The 22,117-nt window shown below is 39.9% G+C and overlaps 2 protein-coding genes across 4 annotated transcripts; both read left to right on the top strand.

Annotated features, from left to right (window-relative positions):
- The first annotated feature begins 632 nt into the window (after positions 1-632).
- Positions 633-2,956, top strand: atp5mc3a (ATP synthase membrane subunit c locus 3a). 2 transcript variants are annotated; one of them, XM_068704676.1, is made up of 5 exons: positions 633-707; positions 910-1,006; positions 1,719-1,793; positions 2,090-2,280; positions 2,390-2,956. In XM_068704676.1, the coding sequence occupies exons 2-5, from the start codon at positions 968-970 to the stop codon at positions 2,502-2,504; spliced, it is 420 nt and encodes a 139-aa protein (XP_068560777.1). In that variant the 5' UTR covers positions 633-707; positions 910-967; the 3' UTR covers positions 2,505-2,956. The 2 variants fall into 2 exon arrangements, with proteins under 2 accessions (XP_068560777.1, XP_068560788.1); XM_068704687.1 differs by having other exon boundaries at positions 705-795.
- An 856-nt stretch (positions 2,957-3,812) lies between these two features.
- On the top strand, positions 3,813-20,745 carry atf2 (activating transcription factor 2). 2 transcript variants are annotated; one of them, XM_068704659.1, is made up of 12 exons: positions 3,813-3,847; positions 4,445-4,517; positions 5,240-5,336; positions 5,424-5,542; positions 5,652-5,777; positions 6,558-6,736; positions 7,810-7,924; positions 9,420-9,512; positions 12,242-12,469; positions 13,297-13,503; positions 16,016-16,121; positions 18,942-20,745. In XM_068704659.1, the coding sequence occupies exons 2-12, from the start codon at positions 4,470-4,472 to the stop codon at positions 19,145-19,147; spliced, it is 1,524 nt and encodes a 507-aa protein (XP_068560760.1). In that variant the 5' UTR covers positions 3,813-3,847; positions 4,445-4,469; the 3' UTR covers positions 19,148-20,745. The 2 variants fall into 2 exon arrangements, with proteins under 2 accessions (XP_068560760.1, XP_068560769.1); XM_068704668.1 differs by lacking the exon at positions 3,813-3,847 and adding an exon at positions 3,873-3,936.
- The last annotated feature ends 1,372 nt before the right edge of the window (positions 20,746-22,117 follow it).

Genomic DNA, 22,117 nt, shown 5'->3' with positions numbered 1-22,117 from the left:
AATATGTATTTATGAGGTACTCCCCTTAGCCATAACTTTGCTGTACTACTCAGTATTTACGACAGAAGGAAACATATAGATTGACTTAAAATAACCTACAGCATGGCTATTGATACGTTTTAAATTGCTTTTTGGACAACAAACAGCTATGGCACAAAGTAAAAATCTATATCACGCTTTGGCAACAATACTTGTTAGTTGGATCAATTCATTGTTGGTTTCGATCTTTTCATGAGATTGTTTTTGCAATAAAAAAATCACCAGATTTATAAGGTGGTTCCTGTATAATTAACTGTTTTGTCTACAAACTTTACATGGTGCTTATTCAGATTATTGTTTTAACTGAATAAGGTCCACATCTGTTTTATCATCAGCTACTTCACCGATTTTCTATTTAAGTTCAAATATCTTCTGCTTATATTCAACATTGTAGTCAGACCAACAGTAGCTCTCAGTTTCCATCAATATAACTACAAGCAATATAATTAAATGTAGTTTATCGTCCTTCTTAATTATATCCACACAATGAAGGCGCATTCATCAATATACACAGGCAAAGATTAGTTTTGTGAATGAACATTGCTGTTTTTGCGGTCTTGTTCAATAAAGTTTCTGTGAAATGACCTTCCACTGTCATCATCCGGGGCCTTTAGACACGTCACATCGCGCATGCGCACTGTTCTACTGTGGTTCGACCTCTGCAGTCGGTAAGTGTGTAATGGCAGTTTGAATGAGAAGCGTATCTTTATAAATCCAATTTCATCCTCTCTCCTAACTTCACATTGCAGCGCACAAGTGAGGATAGCATGCAGAATGGATGTGAATGTACATATGAGTGCCTTTATTTTCTCCCTGGAGCATTTTTACACCCGTTTGACCTTACTTCTCTCTCCGGTCTTCCTTCCTCAGAGAGACCCGGGCTTCAACCAGATTTGACCGAACCGGTTTAAACTACCTACATTAGAAAATGTACGCCTGTGCAAAGTTCGTCTCCACGCCGGCTCTGGTGAGTTCGCTCTCTGTGGTGTGTTTTGAGTCCTGCTTCCTAAAGTATCCCGGATAAATCCGGTGGGCCTCTGGCTGAACTTGACTGCAGCTGACTGGCAAGGGTATCCGCAGTCTAGGCCAGCAGGCTAGCTAGCTCTTGCTAAAGCACAGCATTACATACATGTTTTTTAAACGTGTGCATTGTAGCGCTAATGCTAATGACTCAGGTGCATGTAAGTTATCTTAAACACTGCCACTGCCTTTGCGTTAGCTTGTAGCAAACATGTCCAATAATGGCCGTTAGCTAAGGTCATCACAAGCCTTTGTTAGCCGAGTTTTGTGCAGAGTTCCCCTGAAAACTCATGAACATGGCTGTTCAACTGATCCACAAACTATCTCCTTTAAATTATATTAAATGTAGCCTGTGTTAAATCATTCACCAAGGTCATATTTCTGTTTCTAGTACCTCTATTAGTTTAACCAGTTTCAGTTTTAATGGGACAATTTGTTAGAAAGCTTTCTATTAATGTTTATTGTAGTTTGACAAACATAGACCCAGGAGTGACTTTGACAGCACAGACTGTACCCACAAATCATCAAAGGCCACAGGTCTTGTGTGTGCACTGCAGTGAGTGACATTAGCTACCAACAATATGCTTCATGTCTTCTTGAGCTTTTGTGTTGTGTAACTAAATGTGTTGTTTATTTTGTGCCGGTGCTGTTGTTTTCAGGTCCGTGCTGGTTCCCGGGCTCTTTACAGACCCCTCTCTGCCTCTGTGCTGTCCAGGCCTGAGCTCAAAACAGAGGTGAGAATAAAGTCCAGGCTTTCTACTGGGACGGCAACTATAATACTACCACTTGATTATTTAATGCTCATTTTGCATCACTGATTCTAGTCATTTACTTTATAAAATATCAGAAATATTGTCAAATCACGGTAAAGGTAAACATGGGATATTGGTTCTTGACAAATAATAGTAAAAATTGTAATTTAGTCTTCTTTTTTTTCATTCCTTTATTCTCACTAATATTTGTATCGTCATATCTCATGTCATTCGTTTTGACGGTGAAAGTGGACCCTTTTTGTCTTTTCTTGCTCCAGAGCGGCGTTGCTGTGATGCCACAGAGCCCCCTCACCCAGGTCACACTGAGGGGCTTCCAGACCAGCGCTGTCAGCAGGGACATCGACACTGCTGCCAAGTTCATCGGAGCTGGAGCCGCTACAGTCGGAGTAGCTGGATCTGGAGCTGGAATTGGGACTGTGTTCGGCAGTCTCATTATCGGCTATGCTAGGTTTGTTCTCAAAAACGTACATCCTGAAAATATCAAAATTGACTTGAATTAATGGATTTCTGGTGCATACTTTGTATTTTTTGTTGATGCCATCATGCGTTGTTCGCAGGAACCCATCTCTGAAGCAGCAGCTGTTCTCGTATGCCATCCTGGGATTTGCCCTGTCTGAAGCCATGGGACTGTTCTGTTTGATGGTTGCTTTCCTTATCCTGTTTGCTATGTAAAACTCTGCTGTCATTCAACACTTTCATTACAGATGTGACTACATATTTTATTGTGGCTACCAAAATTGTTCCGTGTTGGTGTCATGGAAATGTACATTTTCAAGACTTTCAGACACTGTCAAAATACGCAAAACATGTATTGTACAAATGTAAGAAATTACGTGATTAAAATACATGTATTTGACTATTTAACAATGGCGCTAACTTTTATGTCTGGAATATCATGCTAGCACAATAGAAAGCAGTCCTCTATCTTGAATGTCATCTTTTCTGTGAAGCAGCTGCGTCGACTATGAGTCGGCCTCGTTTTCTTAGCACATCACATGGAAGCCTTTTGGGGTCAGCCTGAATTCATTCTTGGATTAGATGCAGTTAAACAGTTCTGTAATTAGCCAGCAAGTGAGTGCTTGCTTTTGTAAATGGCATTAAATAAATCTAGAGGATTTAATTGAGCTATATAATGGGTTCTGACTTTTTTGAATCTCATGCTTGGTTGTTAAAAAAAACTGTCTTTCTGTAGATGGACTGAATTTAGTTAAAACAGAAACAAGTTAATTTATTTTATAAACATGTAAGGTTATCAGTTACTGTTTAAATCACTTTCTGAAGCAAAAATACCAAGCATGTTCCTGGTACCAGCTTCTCCAGAGGAAAAATCTGCCGATGAATATTTATTTCAGTTTTGTTCCATTTTAAATTGAGTATCTTTAGGTTCTGGTCTGTTGGACAAACTATTTAAAAGTGTCACCTTGGGCTTTGGGAACTGGTGATGGGCTTCATGTGTTCTTAGACTAAATTCATCAAAACCTAAACATGCATATTAATACCAAATCACATAATGCCAAACAAAAAAAAAATGTAGTTGAGTTTAAGATGTCAGATAGAATTGAAAGCAAGCTTGTATATGCTGGTACACTAACAATTAGTTAATAACTATGTGTTAGGGTTGCTAATGTTGAAAGATAACAGGCTGCCGCAGTGCAATTATCTTAAAATAAAATACATCAACAGGTATAGTAATCTTTAAGTCGCATGAACACCAAACCCATCAAGGTGTATGCAACTTACATAAAGATTTGGCTACTTGAAGCCTCCAGAATATATAATTGATTTTAACAAGGTATTTTGTGAAAAATAAAACATTCAAAGCAGAGTATTTGTATGTGTCTTAAAAACAGGATTGAAGGAGATCTGTAATTAAATTCATCAATACATGTTAAAAAACTACATGATGAGGATCCTGGCAGCGCCTTCGAGTGACGTTTACGGAAATGCCTAAGCCGCTCTCGCGATACTTTGGTTCAGACGTGGGTTTTTTGGAAATCAAGGGTTGTGGCTGAGGGGTAAGTGACCACTTTAAACTGATGGCGAATGGGCACAAAGCGGTTGTAAAAAGGCATTATTTCTGACACAGCGAGGGACTCGTGCTCCGGTACATTACAGCGACCTCGAGATAAACATTGACATCTCTTTTGTTTACAGAGATATTTAGGTCCAAATATGGCGACGGGTGTATGTTAACGCAGGGGCGCTCGGGCTATTCCATTGGAAGCGACTGGGGCAGATCATCGCAATCTAAATATAAACGTTATGGGTTTATTTAGTGTTGCGCTTTTTCTTAACATTACACAAGGTAAAGCGGTGAACGTGTCCGCGGAGGATAGCTCTGGATGTCCTCCAGCCGAAAAGAAACAAACCGTCTTTTATGATGACACTGAGGTGTAAACAACCAAAGCAACCGCCCATCATCGATATGCTTTGTCCACATGTGTAGCTGTCCTCTCTCAGGTCTTTCACCTGTACAGTGACCGTCACATATTTTCCGATATGAGTTAGATCCGCTGTCATTTGTGCTACAGCCAAGATGTTTATTCCACGTCTTATTTGTAAACAGTTAACCCTTACAATAAGCCTTGTGCCTTTTCCTTGTTTTATTTCAGGGTGACACTACAGGAATTCCTTAATATGAGTGATGATAAACCTTTCCAATGCACTGCTCCTGGGTGTGGACAGGTAAGTCATCTCTGTTGTCATGAATGTTATCGTGCGACCGTTTTATATTACCCTGTATGTAGACCAGACCTGAAGCTGGATCAACCTGCCTGAGAAAATGCACCATGTGAGCACAAAACGAACTAAAATAATAAAGTGTGATAGCTAGATTTTTAACCTGGGGCTCATTGGACTGATATGGAGCCAACCCCTTAACCCTCCAATATAAATCTGAAGAGGCATGAAGTAATTCTGGGGGGAAAAAATCTGTTAATTTGCATATTTTACTATGTTAAAGTAATTCCAATCTGATGTTGTCATTTTAATTAATTTGTCCTTTGTTGTATATGTATTTTCCTGGCCTAAAAGACAACACATTCAGGGGTAGTGAGTTCCTACAGGTCTCTATAATACTCACTATATATATATATATATATATATATATATATATATATATATATATATATATTATAATTATTAAGTATTAACTGAACTTCAGGTCCTCAAAATCAAGGGTTCAGGTTTTGACAAAACTGTTATAAGAGATGTTTATAGCATTAAATCTACCCATTTTCTATCCATATGTTAATATAAACAAAATAATAGAAACACCTGGAACACATCTGAGAAATGTCAGTACAGATGTTTGAGTTGGTCACCTGCAGCTAAACTGCAAACAGACGTTCCAAACCTCTCCCACAGAGATCCTGTTTGATTGTTCTTTCTGTTCTGACCGTACAAAGAGATTCACAAATGAGGACCACTTGGCTGTCCACAAGCACAAACATGAGATGACTCTGAAGTTTGGCCCAGCAAGGACTGACAGTGCCATCATTGCTGGTAAGTGGTCTTCATGTTGAGATAAGTTGATGTCATTTAAACTTTACATTACAGTCTTGGTTCTGATGGTTTTTCCTCCGTTTGCAGACCAAACACCGACACCTACCCGCTTTTTGAAGAACTGCGAGGAGGTCGGACTCTTCAATGAACTTGCGAGTCCGTTTGACCATGACTTCAAGAAAGCGAGTGAAGATGACGTTAAAAAGGTGGTTGTCGTTGCCAGACTTCCTGTCAACAGATCATCTCACTTCTACGTATTATCATTGATATCACTGATCTGTTTTATTGAGATGATTTATTCTTACTTTTCTGTAGTTGCCGTTGGATTTGTCACCTCTTGCAACGCCTATCATCCGCAACAAAACTGAGGAGCCCACAGCTATGGAGGCACATCGAGACAGCCCACTGCCTCACCCCGAATCTACCACGAACGATGACAAGGTACAACCTTTGAATGAGCTATTTGCAGTATTTGTGCTAATCATGGAGAGAATACAAGGATGTCATGAGGAGTGAAGAACAAGGTGTCCTCTTGTGATTGCTCTCATTCTCTGGAATTACAGATCCACTTGTATGAATATAAATGTGATAAGTGATCAGATTATTGTCTTGTTTCAGTTTGACTTTGTCTAAACTTCCATGAAAGAATGCTAACAGTACTGCACAGAATTATTATCTAGAGAAATTCATTGGCTGTATTAGATGACTAGTACGCTTCCACTTGTTCAGCTCTTTTATTCCTAATATTGAGAAGAATACGGTGACATGTGGACTTCATTTTATCCTAAGAAGTGATTTACTTAAATAGAGTTGTAACGGTATACAGCGCCATTCAAATTGATGGTTATCATACCATGTGCTTATCTACAGTATTGAAAAAGTGAAAAGTGTGAGTTAAAGGTACAGACGGGAGCAGTCTGGCTGTGCTTTTGTTATTTTTGTATATTTTTTGTCAGTTAGTAGTTAATTTAACTCGCTTGTGCTGCTGACATGTAAACTAACACGTTTCCGTTATAAAACATGTTCTGTTTTCAATCCTTTAAGGATCATTGTAACTGATAATCATGATAATGATAAAGATGATTATAATCATAAGAAGAAAAAGATGAAGAATAGTGTGCGATATATTCTGAGATGGTTCTCATACCGTTGCAACCCTACTTAACAATCTGGTGTTCATTAAATACTTCCTGCAGCTAAGGTCTTGTATGATGTTTTCAGGATTTATCTTTGCAGCCAGCCTCACTGCCAACATCCACTATAGTCCATCCTGCATCCCTCCAAGTTCCCAATGTACTTCTAGCAACCTCAGAGGCTAATGTTGTAATACAGCAAGCTCTCCCATCACCAACATCTAGCTCTGTTATTACCCAAGTCCCATCCACTAATAGGCCTATAGTGTAAGTAACTCAAAACGTCCATTTATTTTTTTTAATCATGGTTTTACTAAGTCATCTTTTTTTTTTAAATATTTGTGCAGTTTCGTTTTGGTGAACTCATATTTCATGAGGCATGTGCTTGTTTTGTTTTTTCATTTATTTGCACTCTGAAGGAATTCATTTTGTGTGGCTGTAGACCTCATAAGAATAACATCGACATTGCTCAAATATAGATTTATAGCTCCAGTTCAAATCAAACAACCAAAGGGGTTTCCACATAATGATCCGTCACTGTATCAGGCCTTCATACGCCACTGTAAAGTGTATTGAGCCTCTTTTTTTTTATTTGAACAAAGATACAGTAAGCTAGGATTATTGTTGTTGAACACGGACAGTGTTCAGTGAAGCACAAGCTCGCCAGATTGTGTATGAATTAATGTGTATACATGTGAGATATCCATTATAATCATCAATTGCCTGTGAAATGGAGCTACAGCTACAGAGACATTCACAGGTCAAAGGAAAGATAAATTGGACTTGTTAAAAATCTGTCTGAACAATTATGTTTGCAGTGACGCACAAACACGAATTATGATGTTTTATTCTAAATCTGTCTAGCAGAGTCTCCCTGGGCCCATAATTAAGCAATTCATTTTTATTTTTTTATCAGAACACACTGAAATAATAAACGAAGTAATGATCAATGAAGGAACCAGTTTGTAGAAAATGAAGATTTTCCTTTTAGATTTTGGGAGTAAAATATGCTTCAAACACACGGGTGATTTGGTGGAAATCCCACATGTTTTACCGAACCAGAAGTCCATATCTGGGCAACACTGATGTCACTTATGGGGTCTAATGTGATGACAAAGTATGTGTTCTAATAATCTTGCTTCAACCTGTTATGCGACAGGTGTGTTTTTGAGTTGTTTTGGTTCCACTTTATTTCCGTGAATTGTTGCCTGATTATGACATTATGCTGGTGTATTAGTAGCCACCCTTGTCTTTAATTTGTGACAGATTTCGTTTTGTGTGTTAATCATAAAGTTGTTTGTTTGCTCCCTCACTGGGATTTCTTCTCTCTCCCCCTTCAGCCCGGTGTCTGGCACCTTCCCTGTGCTCTTACAGCTGCCTAACGGCCAGACCATGCCGGTTGCTATACCTGCGTCTATTACAACCTCAAGTGTACATATTCCAACTACAATCCCTGTGAGTTTGCTGTTTGTTATATTATGTTAATGTTGTGAAAGCATCATTTTGAAATGAGACTTTTCTGATAATTTAATGACTGTTTTGAACAAATAGGGATGTCAGTAACAAGTGTTTGCAGACAAAACAACCTCACCTGGAGGTCAGTTTAGTGGCTCATGTTCTCATTTAACTGTAAAAGTTTTTTTTTGTCTGAGCAGTTTAAAGACGTCTCATTCATATTGGCTTGAAAGTTGAGCTTCACAATTCATTTTTTACTTTTTGAAAACAGCAGACAGTCCATTTAGTACCCGATCACAAAGCTTCAGAACAGCCACTAAATGAACCTTGAGGGGAGCTTGTGTTGTTGACTGTCCTGTTCACATACATGAATGAACTAACTAATTCATTTTTTTCCTTAAGCAGGGCAATTTTAGATAACCATATTTTAGTCAAGTGTGTAGAATAACAACATCAATATATTGTGTCGAATAACTCACAAGTTTGCCGTTTGTTCATCACATTTTTAATTTGGGGTGTAAAATTTGAAGTCCTTCCAAAAGGGACATTTAGAATACGCTTATGCTGTAGCGATACATTAATACCACAAATTGTCTTTGTTCTACTTGGACAGAGGGAGTGTTTACAACTTTGGCATCTCAGATTTGGCAGTGAAGTCAGAGCTGCAGCGGTTGTGGGAGGTAATGGACTTAAGAGTACAACTGTGTGTCACTGTGGCAAAGACACAGGATTTGGCCGAGGCACAGCGGGCTCCAGTCCAGGACACTTCTATTAGACACTACTATTTGTCCTTGTACAATTAGAATCAACGCTCTTGATTTCTGGCAGAGCAGATAGATGATACTACTAATGTGTTTTGCTAATCAAATATAACAGATATAGGTAATCTCATGTAGGAAATATGTTGTAAATCAAGGTCTAGTCCCCCATGTGAAAGCTCGTCTTGTTGTTCACTGTAGTCCTGATTGTCTGTGTGGAACACTGAGCAGCAGATGATTATCTCCTGATAGCAGCGCAGCAGGGGAAAAAACCTCTATCTTCCCAGTCTGTGGGGATTGGGAAAGCCGTTGACAAGTAGAGGAGGGCAAAAGTAGACGAAGAACAAGAGCCACCAGTGGGGCTTTCACTCGACCCCCCCCCCTTTCTTTCTCTCCCTCTCCACCTCTCCCCACCTCCCTATGTCTCATTGTCAGCGGCTGCGAGATGAGGCCTGGCTCTGGCCTTCTAACTCGCGTCTCTCCATCCTCTCCTCAGCTTCCCTGCCCATATGCTCTCACGCAGGCAGCCAGAGGTTCATTAGCGTGCGCACGGCATCTCCATGTGGCGCTGCCTCCGCAAAATAACAGGCCATCCAACCTAATGAGGCTGAGATATGAGGAAACTCTGAGAGCCTGCCGCTGCTGTGTTTGTGTGTAATGTGCGAGCGTTTGTGCCTTTTTTACAGCTGAAGACACATTTTCTCCGTGCTGATCTGTCTCTTTGTCTCTGCCGTCAGCTTGTCAGACCTGTCACCATAGTGCCTAACGTCCCCGGGATCCCAGGACCTCCCTCGCCACAGCCACAGCCCGCCCAATCAGAAGCGAAGCTGGTATTAACTATCTCTTCTTTTACATCAAGTATTATTTCCATGTTGAGTCTGTCTCATTTCCCATCTGAGAGGGATAATAACAACCAAAGTAATGAGGGAGCCTGACGATAAGAGACCATTTCTTGACCAGATGAGGGCGCTAGTGACAGGTTGGGTCTGAAGTGGTCCAAAGACTGTGTTGTTAGTTTTTTATTTTTTATTCCACTTTCATGAATTGACTTTCCATCTGGATTTTACCGCCTAATATTTCTTTGAAATTTGATTTGTATTTACTTATTTATAGAGTTCCAGTGATTAGTTGATTAACTGAAAGTCAGAAAATTAAGCAAAATGCTAAATATTTTGTGCTTCTAGCTTCTTTAATAATAATGATAGTAATAGTAATAATAATAATGATAGTAATAATAACTTTATTTGTATACCAAGTTGTATGTTAAGATACAGTCCCTTTATAAACAAGATTTAAAATAGTCATAGGCCAAAAATAATAATGAAAATAAACCATTACAATAAATATAACACATGCTTTTTTGTCACACATGATAGTAAACTGAATATCTTTGGGTTCTGGACTGTTGGTTGGGCAACAGGGGAAATTATAACAGACATTTTTCACTATTTTGTGACAGTTAATTGTGAAAATGATCTGCAGATTAATCGCTAATGTTTCATATCCAATCCATATTCCAAATATTTCTCTGTGGGCGAGAAGCTGGTCATAGCAGTCTTGCAACTATCTGGCTCCTCCTGTATAACAAGTGATAGTTGAAGGGCAGGGATATGAAGTGTTCGGAGGGAGATCAGTGGCAATGTGATGAAGCACGGATCACAGAACCTGTAAGTGTTCGCAGCATGCCCCGCCTGTGGAAATTAACAGATAAACTGCAGAGAGGAGGTGTGTGTGTGTGTGTGTGTGTGTGTGTGTGTGTGTGTGTGTGTGTGTGTGTGTGTGTGTGTGTGTGTGTGTGTGTGTGTGTGCGTGCGCGCGCGCGTGTGTGTGCGCGTGTGTGTGTTCGGAAGGAAGGATTGATCCTGACTGGCGAGGAAGGAGTGAAGGGAGTGGGAGGGCAAGGGGTTGTCGGGGATCATGGGGTAGGAAGATGACAAACGGGGAGACAGCGTTGTGCTCAGCACGCCGACACCGGGGCCAACCGGCGGGGGCTACCAGCGAAAGCCAGCTGGGGGCATCCTGGCACACGCTCAGCGAGGCACATTAAGTCGGCCTCGCCCTGCATGGAACCTTTTGTTCAGCAGAATCCTGCCTGACCTGAACCCCCCCCCCCCCCCCGCATCATCTTCTCACTCCGGCACCTCCCACCGCACTCAGCTCATCAGCAAACACCTAATGAGCCCGCGTCAAGAAAACAGACCCCCGCTCAACCTGCCTGCTCCCCGCCCCCACCATTCTCTCAGGGGGCGCAGAGACGGCACTTTACAAGGACTGATGATGCTGCAAAGACCACAATAATGATAATTAACTTGCTGAATTTAGAAGATTATGCTGTTAATTAGTTGCAAAATAAAGATAAGTAATATAGTAGCAGATGGTTGAATAACACCCATGAGATGGAGGGTTATTACACTGATGAGGTTTCCGTGGCAGAGATGAAATATGAATCTGACTGGCTTTCCCCTCTTTCTATGGGCCATTCCAAGAGAATAATATCTTGTTTCTGCCAGAAGAGCTTCTGGAAGGGTATTACACGATAAACTAATTTGGTAGATAGATTGGTCTGGCAAAGGTAGTTGTTACAATAATGTGGTCCTCTGTTTTCTCATGTAAATGTATTCCCTCTCACTTTGTTATTGCTTCTAAAGGCTCATTCACTTTCACCTTGTTTGATACTGGAGGAATTGGCCTGTGAATCGTGAACACCGATCTGTAGAGACGTAGTTGCTGTGAATGGGCCGTGTTATGTGTGGCGTTTGCAGTCCTAGTCCTTTAACAGTTTGAGTCACAGTATGTGCCATCCATCACCTTTGGTATTCAGATATCATCACAGCCTAAACATGCTAACTAAATGTTAGGAGTGTGATACATGCTCCATCAGTTGTTTTACTATTTCAGGATTTCTTTCAATTCTTCTTCTCTTCTTACTTATTAGTTTTTTTCATTTTTTAGCATTCTATTTCATAATCTGAATTCGGGGTAGGGGATACTAAAGTACTTGTAGACGGAGGATATTTCACATGATCTAGTAACCATCCTTAATAATGATGTCAGCAGTTATACCTCTCTTCTTGTTCTCTGCTGACTGCTGGTAACCCAGTAGCTTCACTGAAGCAAGATGTTACAGTCTGTTCACTCATGCTATAATAGGTCTGAGTCGTTAGCCATCTTTAGGTAACCCTTTCTTCAACTTCACACTTTCGTAAGCCAATGAGGTCTTTTTTTAGTTTGTTGTACTTGCCATTTTGTTTTTATGTTCTCAAACATTATTTATAACATATAATAACCTTGTTTGTTTGTCACAACTAGCCTAATTGCTATAGTCAAAGGAAGGTATTCCAGGTGTAAATCATAGTCAGTGAAAATACGCTGTGATTCTCTATCAAAAGTGCTTCATGTATAAAGTCTTATATTCTTTTAAATTATTTGAATGATAAATTATAAAATTGTCTCTTTTTTGCCGTGTTAACATAACTGAATATAGTTCTCCTCTTGTAACGACCATGTCTTTGCATGAACATGTCATGACTGTTTTCCTCATTCTGAATTCTCTTCCCAGAATCTGAAAGCCACGTTAAGCCAGCAGCTTCCTCAGGTAACCAGTGGAAATGCTGTTGAAGTCCAGAGCAGCGCCGTAACCCACACTGCTGCTCCCACTTCTCCTGCTCCGACCCGGGCCCCAACTCCAGCCCCCATCGCTGTCCTAACTCCTCCCCACCTGCCCACGACTGAGGAACCTTCCCCCCATTCCCTTCAGCAGCCAGCCACCTCCACCACAGAGACACCTGTAAGTATCCAGTGCTGCAGTGCGAGTGTTTCAGCATAGTTCTGTAGAAGAGACGTCTCTGCTTGTGTCTGTAATCTGTGGGTATGCTTACATGCAGGACTATAATCCTGTGTGCAGTAGGGCTACAGATTGAACTTCAGTAGTTTTTTTGTATTGACTGAAGTGTACTTGTAATGTCAAGTACCGACATACAGTTGTTGTTTTTTTTTTATCAGATAGTGATTCAAACAAACATTTATTTAGGCGAAGTTCTTTGCAAGCTTGTTTTTAGATTACTTTTTGAGACTTTTGTTGAAATTGAATAAAAAAGGTATTCTCAGTAAAGGTACGTTTTTGCTGTTGGAACCCAAAAAGTATTGCATCAACAGTAGTATCCGAAATGTTCAAACACTACCGGGCCTGAACGTGTGAGGGATACTTCATTTTACTAGTTAACTTTCTCACTGTTAGCTTTCAGCAAACTCTGAGAATCATTCCTGCCCACTTATAAAACCTTTTATAAACACAACAGCATCACGCGCAGGTGTTTAAACATGATGTTGTCATTAAGGTGATCTGAAATTGGATTTGATTACCCTTTTTTGTGTAAACTGAGATGTCAAATGTATTACTTGGTGAAATGACATCCTATTCATCATCTAAAGGCAACAAAACTGAGTACATAATGTGATTAGCGACAGTAACTTCAGTATGTTAACCACATTTCACTTACTTAGTATGCAAAATTCAGTGCTGGACAATGATGTCAGCAGCACATTACATATGTGGTGGTGCTTTGATTTTGCCAGTTATTGTTTATTATTATTATTATTATTATTGTTGTTCAGGCTTCTCCAGCGCCCCCTGCGCCAAACCCCCCAAGCACAGGGGGTCGGCGGCGCAGAACCACAAGTGAAAACCCTGATGAGAAGCGCCGCAAGTTTCTGGAGCGTAACAGGGCCGCAGCCTCTCGCTGTAGGCAGAAGAGGAAAGTGTGGGTCCAGTCTCTGGAGAAGAAGGCTGATGATCTCAACTCCATGAACGGACAACTACAGGTGCTCTTTACCTTTTTCCCCTCAGCTACTGCATGTAACAACAGCTACCTCATCTGTCTTTGTTTTGTACTCTTATGCATCAACGTGTCAGTTCGTATGCATGTGTATGTCTGCTTATCACCATGTGCTGTTGTTGTAAGCGCGTGTACACAGACTTTTCCCTTCTGTGGTGATGAAGTCATTAAAGCCGATTAAGAAGAGCTGCCGTGTGACAGCGGCGGTGTGTGAGCCCTTTACATCGATATGTCCCTGTCAATAAAGATGTATCCTCCAGATGTCAGCCGCACACAAGCGTGTCTTTGCTTCTGTCTCAGCAGTTTACTGAATGGCCTCAAAAATCTCCTAGGGAAAGGTGTCTTTTTGAACCTTCATTTTGCTGGAAGCAATTAGGATCTGATGCTGACAAGTTCGAAACAGTTCATGTATCTGCTGTCTCTGTTGATAAGTGTGAGCTGGGGGTGCGGTACATCGGTGTTCCAGACAATTAAATGAGATGTGGTGTTTATTTGCTCACTGTCTTATTTTTCGATGAAAGCAGAGCAAGATGTGGAAGGTGGAGGAGGGGAAAGACAGCAATATAAAGAATTAGGTTCATGTCGTTAATATCTGGTTCAAAATCACTTGTCATGAGTGTGCTTTGTGAAATTGTATTTGAATATAGGTAGATGAAAAGGCAAGAATAGGTGAGTAGATGAGGTAATAAACAGGGCATTGCAGTTAACTACAAAGAAGGGAACAACATGTGGCAGAAGATAAAAGGGCGCTTTATATGAAGGTATTAATCAGCAGTGCAGTTTTTGTATAAAAAAAAAAAGAGAAAAAAACAAAACATGCTGACATGGCCCAGCTGATCAGTGAAACTGCCTCTAATGATGCACAATTATTTTAACATCATCCTTAACTGGCTTTTTAATGAGATGTCAGACCAGGCAGCTCACAGGGCTCACAGCGTCACCCGAGGCCCATTTGCTCAATTTTGATTAATTCACAAAGTTAGAAACAAGTTTAACTCTCAAAAGTCCAGTTTTAAATTCCAGGTATGATGCGATGTGACGTCACTGAGGCAGGAGCGTAAATGGCAGCTTTACTGTCATGCTTCAACCAAACACGGTGCTTTCACTGCTAAGCTGGTAAATTAGTTTGGTTGCTTTTGCATCCAACTCAAAATCAGCACTTCGTAATGCATGTTAACATTTCTGACGCTTGTCCACAAGTCTGTCTCGTGTGCTTTCCATATCAGAGTTGAGGGAGAGATTCAAAGGATGGTGTTTATATTGGCTGTAAATGGCAGCAGTCATGTTGAAAACCCAGTAAATATGGCTTTAGCTACATGTGATGCATACGCTTCTTCCAGCTGTGTTTAAATCTGTCTTACAATAGCGCAGCCCTGCCAACACTAAACAGATGGAATCAAATAAATTGGCTGCTTTTAGACTAATAGATTAAGCCGCCCATAGTCCTTTAAAGGAAAAGAGAAGGAGCTTAAATCTGCCATTGGGTGTTCTGCGGGCCCCTGGCCGCTCTAAATCCAGTTAAAGTCACCTTCAGCGTAATGTGGCCCTCTTTTACGACATGCAGAAATCCTCAGCTCCCTCGGGAGCTGTAACGACACAAGAGTGTAAATCTCAGCTGCATCTGCAAAGTTGCAGGGAGAATCCGAACAGCTCACCTCTGACAAATGTGCTGGTTGGAAGCCAGTGAAGGCCTATAATTATTGTGCAGAAAAAAAATTAATGAAGAAGCGCGTCGTACTTTATTCTGAGTTCATTCATTACGCTGTTACCTTTCCGTGTGTACTGTTTGTTGAGGAGTTTATCTGCTGTGATGTAGTGGTCATTTAGGCCTACTGTACAAAGGAGGTCACAAGTATTTAACCCTGTGATCCTATTAATAATAACTGACTTTAAAATCACCAATGGTGGATAAGAGGTACGGCCATCCATGTAGAGAGGGCACAGAGCCACATTCAAGCTGCGGATTAGTTTGTAGACCGTACTGAGCATCAGGTTTTGGGTTCAGAGTGGAGTTCAACCGATAATTGACAGATATATCAGTACCTGCTTACATGTGGGCCCAAAGGTAACAAGAAGAGTACTGAAACGTTAACTTTGTGTTTGAGATGACGTAGAAACATTGTTATCGTTGCAAAGTTTGTCTACCAGAGAGCACTGACATGTTTTATCTTTTAACTGTAAAATGCACCGCTCAGTGTGTATCTTAGTCTCAATTCTTTAAAAAAACTAATATAAGTGGTCCTTATCAAAAATGTTTGTTTTGTATATGTGTAAATACTAATGGATGTTAAATTGTTTTGTAACTCTCAAACATCAGTATCAGTATTGAAAAAATCTAAATCAAGAAATCTGACCTTTTATCTGGTTTTGGAAAATCATTTGAAACATTTAAACTATATGCACATGTTGTCTGTTTGTCTTGGAATTGTAATCTAACGTACTGTATGCTCCAGACAGAGTTTTATTGAGGGCTGTTGTGTGTCTCTTCTCTCTCAAAGAATGAAGTCTCCCTGCTGAGAAACGAAGTGGCTCAGCTGAAGCAGCTTCTTCTGGCTCATAAAGATTGCCCTGTAACCGCCATGCAGAAGAAATCTGGCTATCACAGTGAGTAATGCTCCATTATTCTCAGCCCGAGGCTTCCAGTGAAAGGCTTCTAAAATGAGCTCCAGCTAACCACTGGCATGACATGTCTTACTTATGGCCAAACAGAAAAGGCTACTGACATATTAGATCCCATTTAAACCAAAAAAAAAAACTTTTCAAAAGTTAAGACATTTATAGTCAGTGTAGTTCCAGACAAATTCTCCCTGGCGTCATTGTCCGAGTCTTTTCAAGAGGACACAGGTGGTATCCACAAGAAACCAATTGTTTCCTCCTCATTTGACACCTAAATAAACATTTGTCAGATGAAACTAGAAGTCTGCAGGAAGGATGTTGAGAAACCAAATGCTTGGATTGAAAAGAAATGAATAAGTAAGCATGATCTCTCTCTTTTTGTAACACCTAAACCACACAATGATCATGAACATTTTTAAAACACAAGAAGATTCTGCCGTTTGCAGCCTCTTCATTTACTTGTCCTGTTGTCAGCCTGCACGGTGTCGTCTCCATGCCAGTTCTTGTTCATCACGTGGTCTCATTTAGAATTATATCACCAATATTTCTTCGTTTCCCGCTACCGGGGCTCTGTCATTCTGATTTTCCGGTCATAACTCACCTTCCCTCACAGATGAGCCAGTAGGCAACGAGAACAAGTGGCGCTCCAAGCCACTTCTCCACTGTGCTCTGAACGTCTCCGCTGACTTGTATTGACAATGATTGCCTCTGAAATGAGTCCATTAAAGCAGCAAGCTTGACAAGACTGCAGAGCATTCTCATGGCGGGGTGTCCACCAAGCTAGGCTGTTCATTATGCATCCCTTATTGCTAACCATCCCACTGACACACGTCATGCGCATTATGGGACTGGTGGTTTCCAGGCTAGAGTGGGCTGTCAGAGCCAGGTCTCATTTGGTGTCGTCTGGTTTCTTTTTTAGAAAGATGTGCAGATGAATTGGGTCATCTTTCTCATGTGTTTGCTGAGGATGTCTGTCCCATGTTTCTAGACCTTTTGTGAAGGATGACATTTGGAGCACTTTTTACCCAGCTTGGGAAGATAGAACTTCATCCAAATACCCTAGTTTATCAGTTTGGCTCATGAGGGTAGATTTTAGACAAGCCATTTAATGTGAGAATGAAAAGTCTGGTAGAATAACAGAAAGAAATAACAATACGTTTGATGTACCTCCACAGACCTTTTATATCCATTAGTTTCAGTTTTTTATTAATACAATAGTTTGAGCTCACTTTTTCAACTTTTTCAACTTTTATTTCTAGCTACATATATAAGCTCTGTTCACTTCTGCTCTGCAAGTAGTGAAATAGTTTATTAAAACTACCCAAAGGTTTTAGCTATTTCAACCATTCATCCGGTATATTTACCTATAATTCATTACTCTCACTGTAACCGTCTATTTCAGCCATTTATCCATTACTTTTAGCTAAGTGTTCAGATGTCGCTGCTTGCTTGCTAACTAGTTTTAATGCTCTTTAAATTGCAACATGTACAGGTGTTACAGCTGATTCAATATTTTTTTAATTAAATCACAATTCATGTTTTTCAAATTAGTTGAGCTCCTCCACGATATTTCCACGTACCTCCTGGCAATTGCATAAATACACCCCGAGGCACGAGTGCCCCTGCTTGGGAATCACTGAAATAATCGATCTTGCTAATTAGTGAAGCACATTATTCGATTCTGACTGATCCGTGGCTCACACTCATGTAAAGGCCTCATCAAGCCCCCTTTTTTCCTCAATGTTACACATCCCGTAAGGCTACACTGCCCCCCAGGCCTGGTAATACCCTTCATCGTCCTGCCCAGGCGTAGCCATGGCAGGTGGAAGGAAATTGCCCAGACTGCCCCACAAACAAGCCAGGACATGCTTTCACTTGGCACACAAAGCGGTCCATCTGCTTACAGCGAACCCCACTTCAGAAACCAAGAGAGCAGAAAGAAGCTCTGGCTGCCCTGGGATTACGATATATCAGACAGCCACCCCTTAATGTCGTTAGGAGCAATAATGCTCACTTGAACATGGAACAAAACCACCAAGCTGATTTATTCTGAGGCTGACCTTCTGCATAGTAAAACAGCAAGGGAGTTTATAGCGCTTTGACATTCACTTGCACTAAATCACACGGTCAACGTCCAGTCAAGAAGGCAGATGAAGCCTCTAATGTGAAGACATTTGTATTGCACTTTAATTGCTTCTTCTTGCTGTGGAATCTGTATTTTACGTTCTAAAATGCAAAACCCAGTCATTAATTACAAAGTGCCATAACAAGTGACTTCATATCATTAACAATATTAATTATCACTGTGCTCCTTATTCCTTTACGGAACAGAGCATGAGAGTAGAGTCTTTTTTTTCCCATCAGGATCCAATTAATTCAATGCAACTGCCTAACAGCTGGTGGCATTTCGACTCCAAGTCTTCCCTACTCTCCAGTGTGAGCATCATTAAAATCAGGTGCTGTAATCATCTGTCGCTGCAGTAGTTGGCAAGGTAACAAAAAACAAATGAGAATGCAGTTAGGGATGGGAAACACTGCCACATGCCCCAGAATGTAATGTACCCTTATGATGTGGGTTTAAATTGACATTGGAGCTTTAATTAAAGGAAGGGGTGCAGAAGTAGCATTATGGGGTTTAATGAAACAGTTTGCGTACACCACATACCTTACATTAGGCCTACATGGCAAAGCTTTCCAAAGCCTTTTTTCTTATCAGGTTAATGCTGCAGGTAAACGGATATGTAAGAAAGTCCAAATGTTACGATACGCGCTTCTTCAGCAGGTGTTTTCTCATCTTTTCCCACACAGTCTCTGACAAGGACGAGAGCTGCGAGGAGATGTCCGTCCCCGGCAGCCCCCAGAACGAGGCCATCCAGCACAGCTCCGTCAGCACCTCAAACGGGGTCAGCTCCTCCTCCTCAACCTCAGCCGCCTCGGCCTCGTCCAGCGCCACCACCACCACCACGTCAAACCAGAGCACAGAGGAGATCCAGTCTCAGCCTTCGGGGAGTTGATCGTCCCAAACTGTGCCTGAGCGTCGACGCTGGAGCGCTGTTGCCTCAGAGGGAAAGGGATTCTCTCTCGTCTTTAGTTTGAACACTGCTGTTTTCAATCTGTTTATGTTTGGTCCATTTTGCTTTTTGAAAATGCAAACGTTTTCTCTGGAATTGATGAAGACAAAAGAAGAAGATGTATTTATTATTATTTATTATTTAAAAGCGATCAGCCTGAAATGTTTGATCAGTGAATTGTTAGACCTTACCAAAGTCTATTGTTGTTCATTTGTAACTAGTTTGCTTGTTTGTTTTCATGACTTTAAATAAGCACTATCTCTATGATGAAGTTAAATAAAGAGTCACTTTTTTCATCATTTGCTTTTCACATTTTGCACATTTTGAGAGATGACGGGTTTACCTTTTTAGAGTTTGACAGTTCACATGTTAAGTACTGGCAGCTTTTTAGAAGTCGATTTGAATACACAGATGTAAATGGCTGCATCGGATTTTACATTTGACAACTTTTCTGTGAGTGAGATCGGCTGTAGTCGCATCGTGTAGTTTGAATGTTTGGGCTCACCTCTGCTTGTAAAACTAGTCTTAAGGACGTGAGCTTTTTAGAGACGTGTGTTATTTCATTAACATTCCACCTGTAGTCTGATTGTTCCTGAAGCAGTGATTGTAGGATTGCAGTACCTTTTCCATTACTCAATCTTGGTGATGTTGACTTCATTCAGTGCCATTAATGTTTTTGTATGAATTACTTCTGTACATTTTTAATGCAGATTAGCTTGAGTTGACAGTTGTTCTCTCAGATTAAAGGTCTCATGAAACAGTTTCTCAGTAAGGAAATATCTTGTTGTATACTGTCTTTGCTTTATAAGTGACTGTTTATGACTTTAATGCAGAAGGACATTATGTTGTTTTCACGATTGTAAATCCTCAATGACGTTTTTAGAAAACATTGTAAATAACATCAGTGATATGGGATCTTTCTAGGTGTTATGTACTTTGTTTTTTTATAGCATAGTCTGGTTTCAGTAGCAGAGCTCTGTTGAACTCTGTTAGCAGTTGAACAATGTTTCAGTCATTAGGATAGGCCTCTTCCTGACTCGATATCTTGTCATGTGAAATTAAAGCACTCAGATGTGAACTGGAATCACATCATGTATCTTAGAGTAACACTACCACCGCCTGTAAGAATTGTGAGCATTTCATCATTGAAATAATTGTAGAAAGCAAATCAAACCATGAAGTCAATTTGCCTTTTCTTTTAGTCTGTACTGGCTTACTACTGTGTAGTTTTATGAGAAGCTAACACATTGTTTTCTTAAAGTATGATTGTTTTGAAATTTTATATTTATTTAACTGTTCTGTGCTATCTGCATGAGGTAATAATTCTCTGCGAGAATTTAACTGTTTCTTCGATAATGTCTCGTTCAGATAAATATCATTAAACAAGTTGTTTCAACTTGAGTTGTAGTTCTAAGTTTATGAAAGCTTTGGTTGTTTTTTTACCATGGCCGAACGGCTAAAAAAGGAGTGGTACTGTGTTGAATGTGTACCTGTAACTTGTGAAAGTTCTGTATACAAATTTTAATTGATAAGTTGTTGTAATAAACCTTTTAATATCTCTTTAAATTCCAGCTTTGCTTCCTTTTAATTCTCCAGATGGAAAGAATATGTGAATAATAACAAATGAATGGCTCTACACTATATTTCTAACAATAAGATGATGTCAATTCATACAAGCCCAGTCCTCCACACATACCTTACCAGCTTACCACAATATTAAGGTCCCTTTGTTGCTCACACACAAAACCGTATATTGACTTGAACTAAGGTGCTGAAGTCATGTTGTAAAGCTGGTTGGTGCTCCAAAAAAATATCTTGTGGTGTATTCTGCCACCTTGTGGAAGATATAAAGTCGAGTAAGTCATAAGACAAGTAAAGTTTAATTACAAAACAATAATGCATCATATTTTATTTGTTGATTACATTATTTGTGTGTAATATCTTGATCTGCAAAGTAACAAATAAATACCTGGCTTTCCGATAAATGTGGAGTAAAAGTTTAGTATTTTCCTGTGAAGTTTAATGGTGTAGTAGTAGCAGTCGGTCTGTAAAGTATCATAAAATAGAAAAATTAAAATGAAGTACAAGTACATAAATGCACTTACTTTCCACCACTTACTTACTTACCTGCAAATGAAAAGTAACAATTGTGAGGTACCTACTTCACATGAATATTTGTATTTAATTTCTTCTCCAAACTGTTTCTTCTGTTTTATTCACACACACACACACACACACACACACGTATATATATATATATATATATATATATATATATATATATATATATACAGTATATATTGCCTTGTATATCTTGTCTTCAGGCTTTTTTATGCAGTATGTAAAGCACACTTTGAAATGCCATGTAATTGAAAGGCGCTACACTAACAAACCTGCCTTGCCTTATACTGATCTAACACTAAGCTGCCATTTGTCTTTCCACTAACTGTACACAAAACACAGCTGAAATAAACATTGACAACTTGTGTCACTGCTGCAAATAGTTACCTGTTACAGTCACTAAAAAATGTATTTGCATCAACTTCTCAAATTACAGTCACATGTGTATACCGTCAAAGTGATTTCCATATGGAGCTGATTCAACAATCTCCCTCTGACAGTAATGAAACTGCAGCAAAGACATATAATCTTCATTTTTTCCGTTTTAGTTTGCAGTATTTTTTGTAAATCAAAGTAAAGTGTTTCTCGTTCATGTCATACACTGCCTCTCACGTCAGTATTTAAATATTGTTTTTATTTGTATGTTTACATATTAATGAATCCCATGGATTTGATTGTTTTAAAGGGGGTCATCTGTGATGCGATGGAGTATTGTCAGGGCTGCCCAAAGGTGGGACGTAACAACGCACTACTTAATGTTTCGCTGATGAATCCACCAGCACCAACTCTGAG

Source organism: Cebidichthys violaceus, unplaced genomic scaffold, assembly GCF_023349555.1.
Source record: "Cebidichthys violaceus isolate CVI_PGR_0920_01 unplaced genomic scaffold, fCebVio1.0.p SCAF_11, whole genome shotgun sequence".
Classification (NCBI taxonomy): Eukaryota; Metazoa; Chordata; class Actinopteri; order Perciformes; family Stichaeidae; genus Cebidichthys; species Cebidichthys violaceus.
The sequence above is the reverse complement of the archived record's forward strand: the minus strand, read 5'-3'. Positions and strand labels throughout refer to the sequence as shown.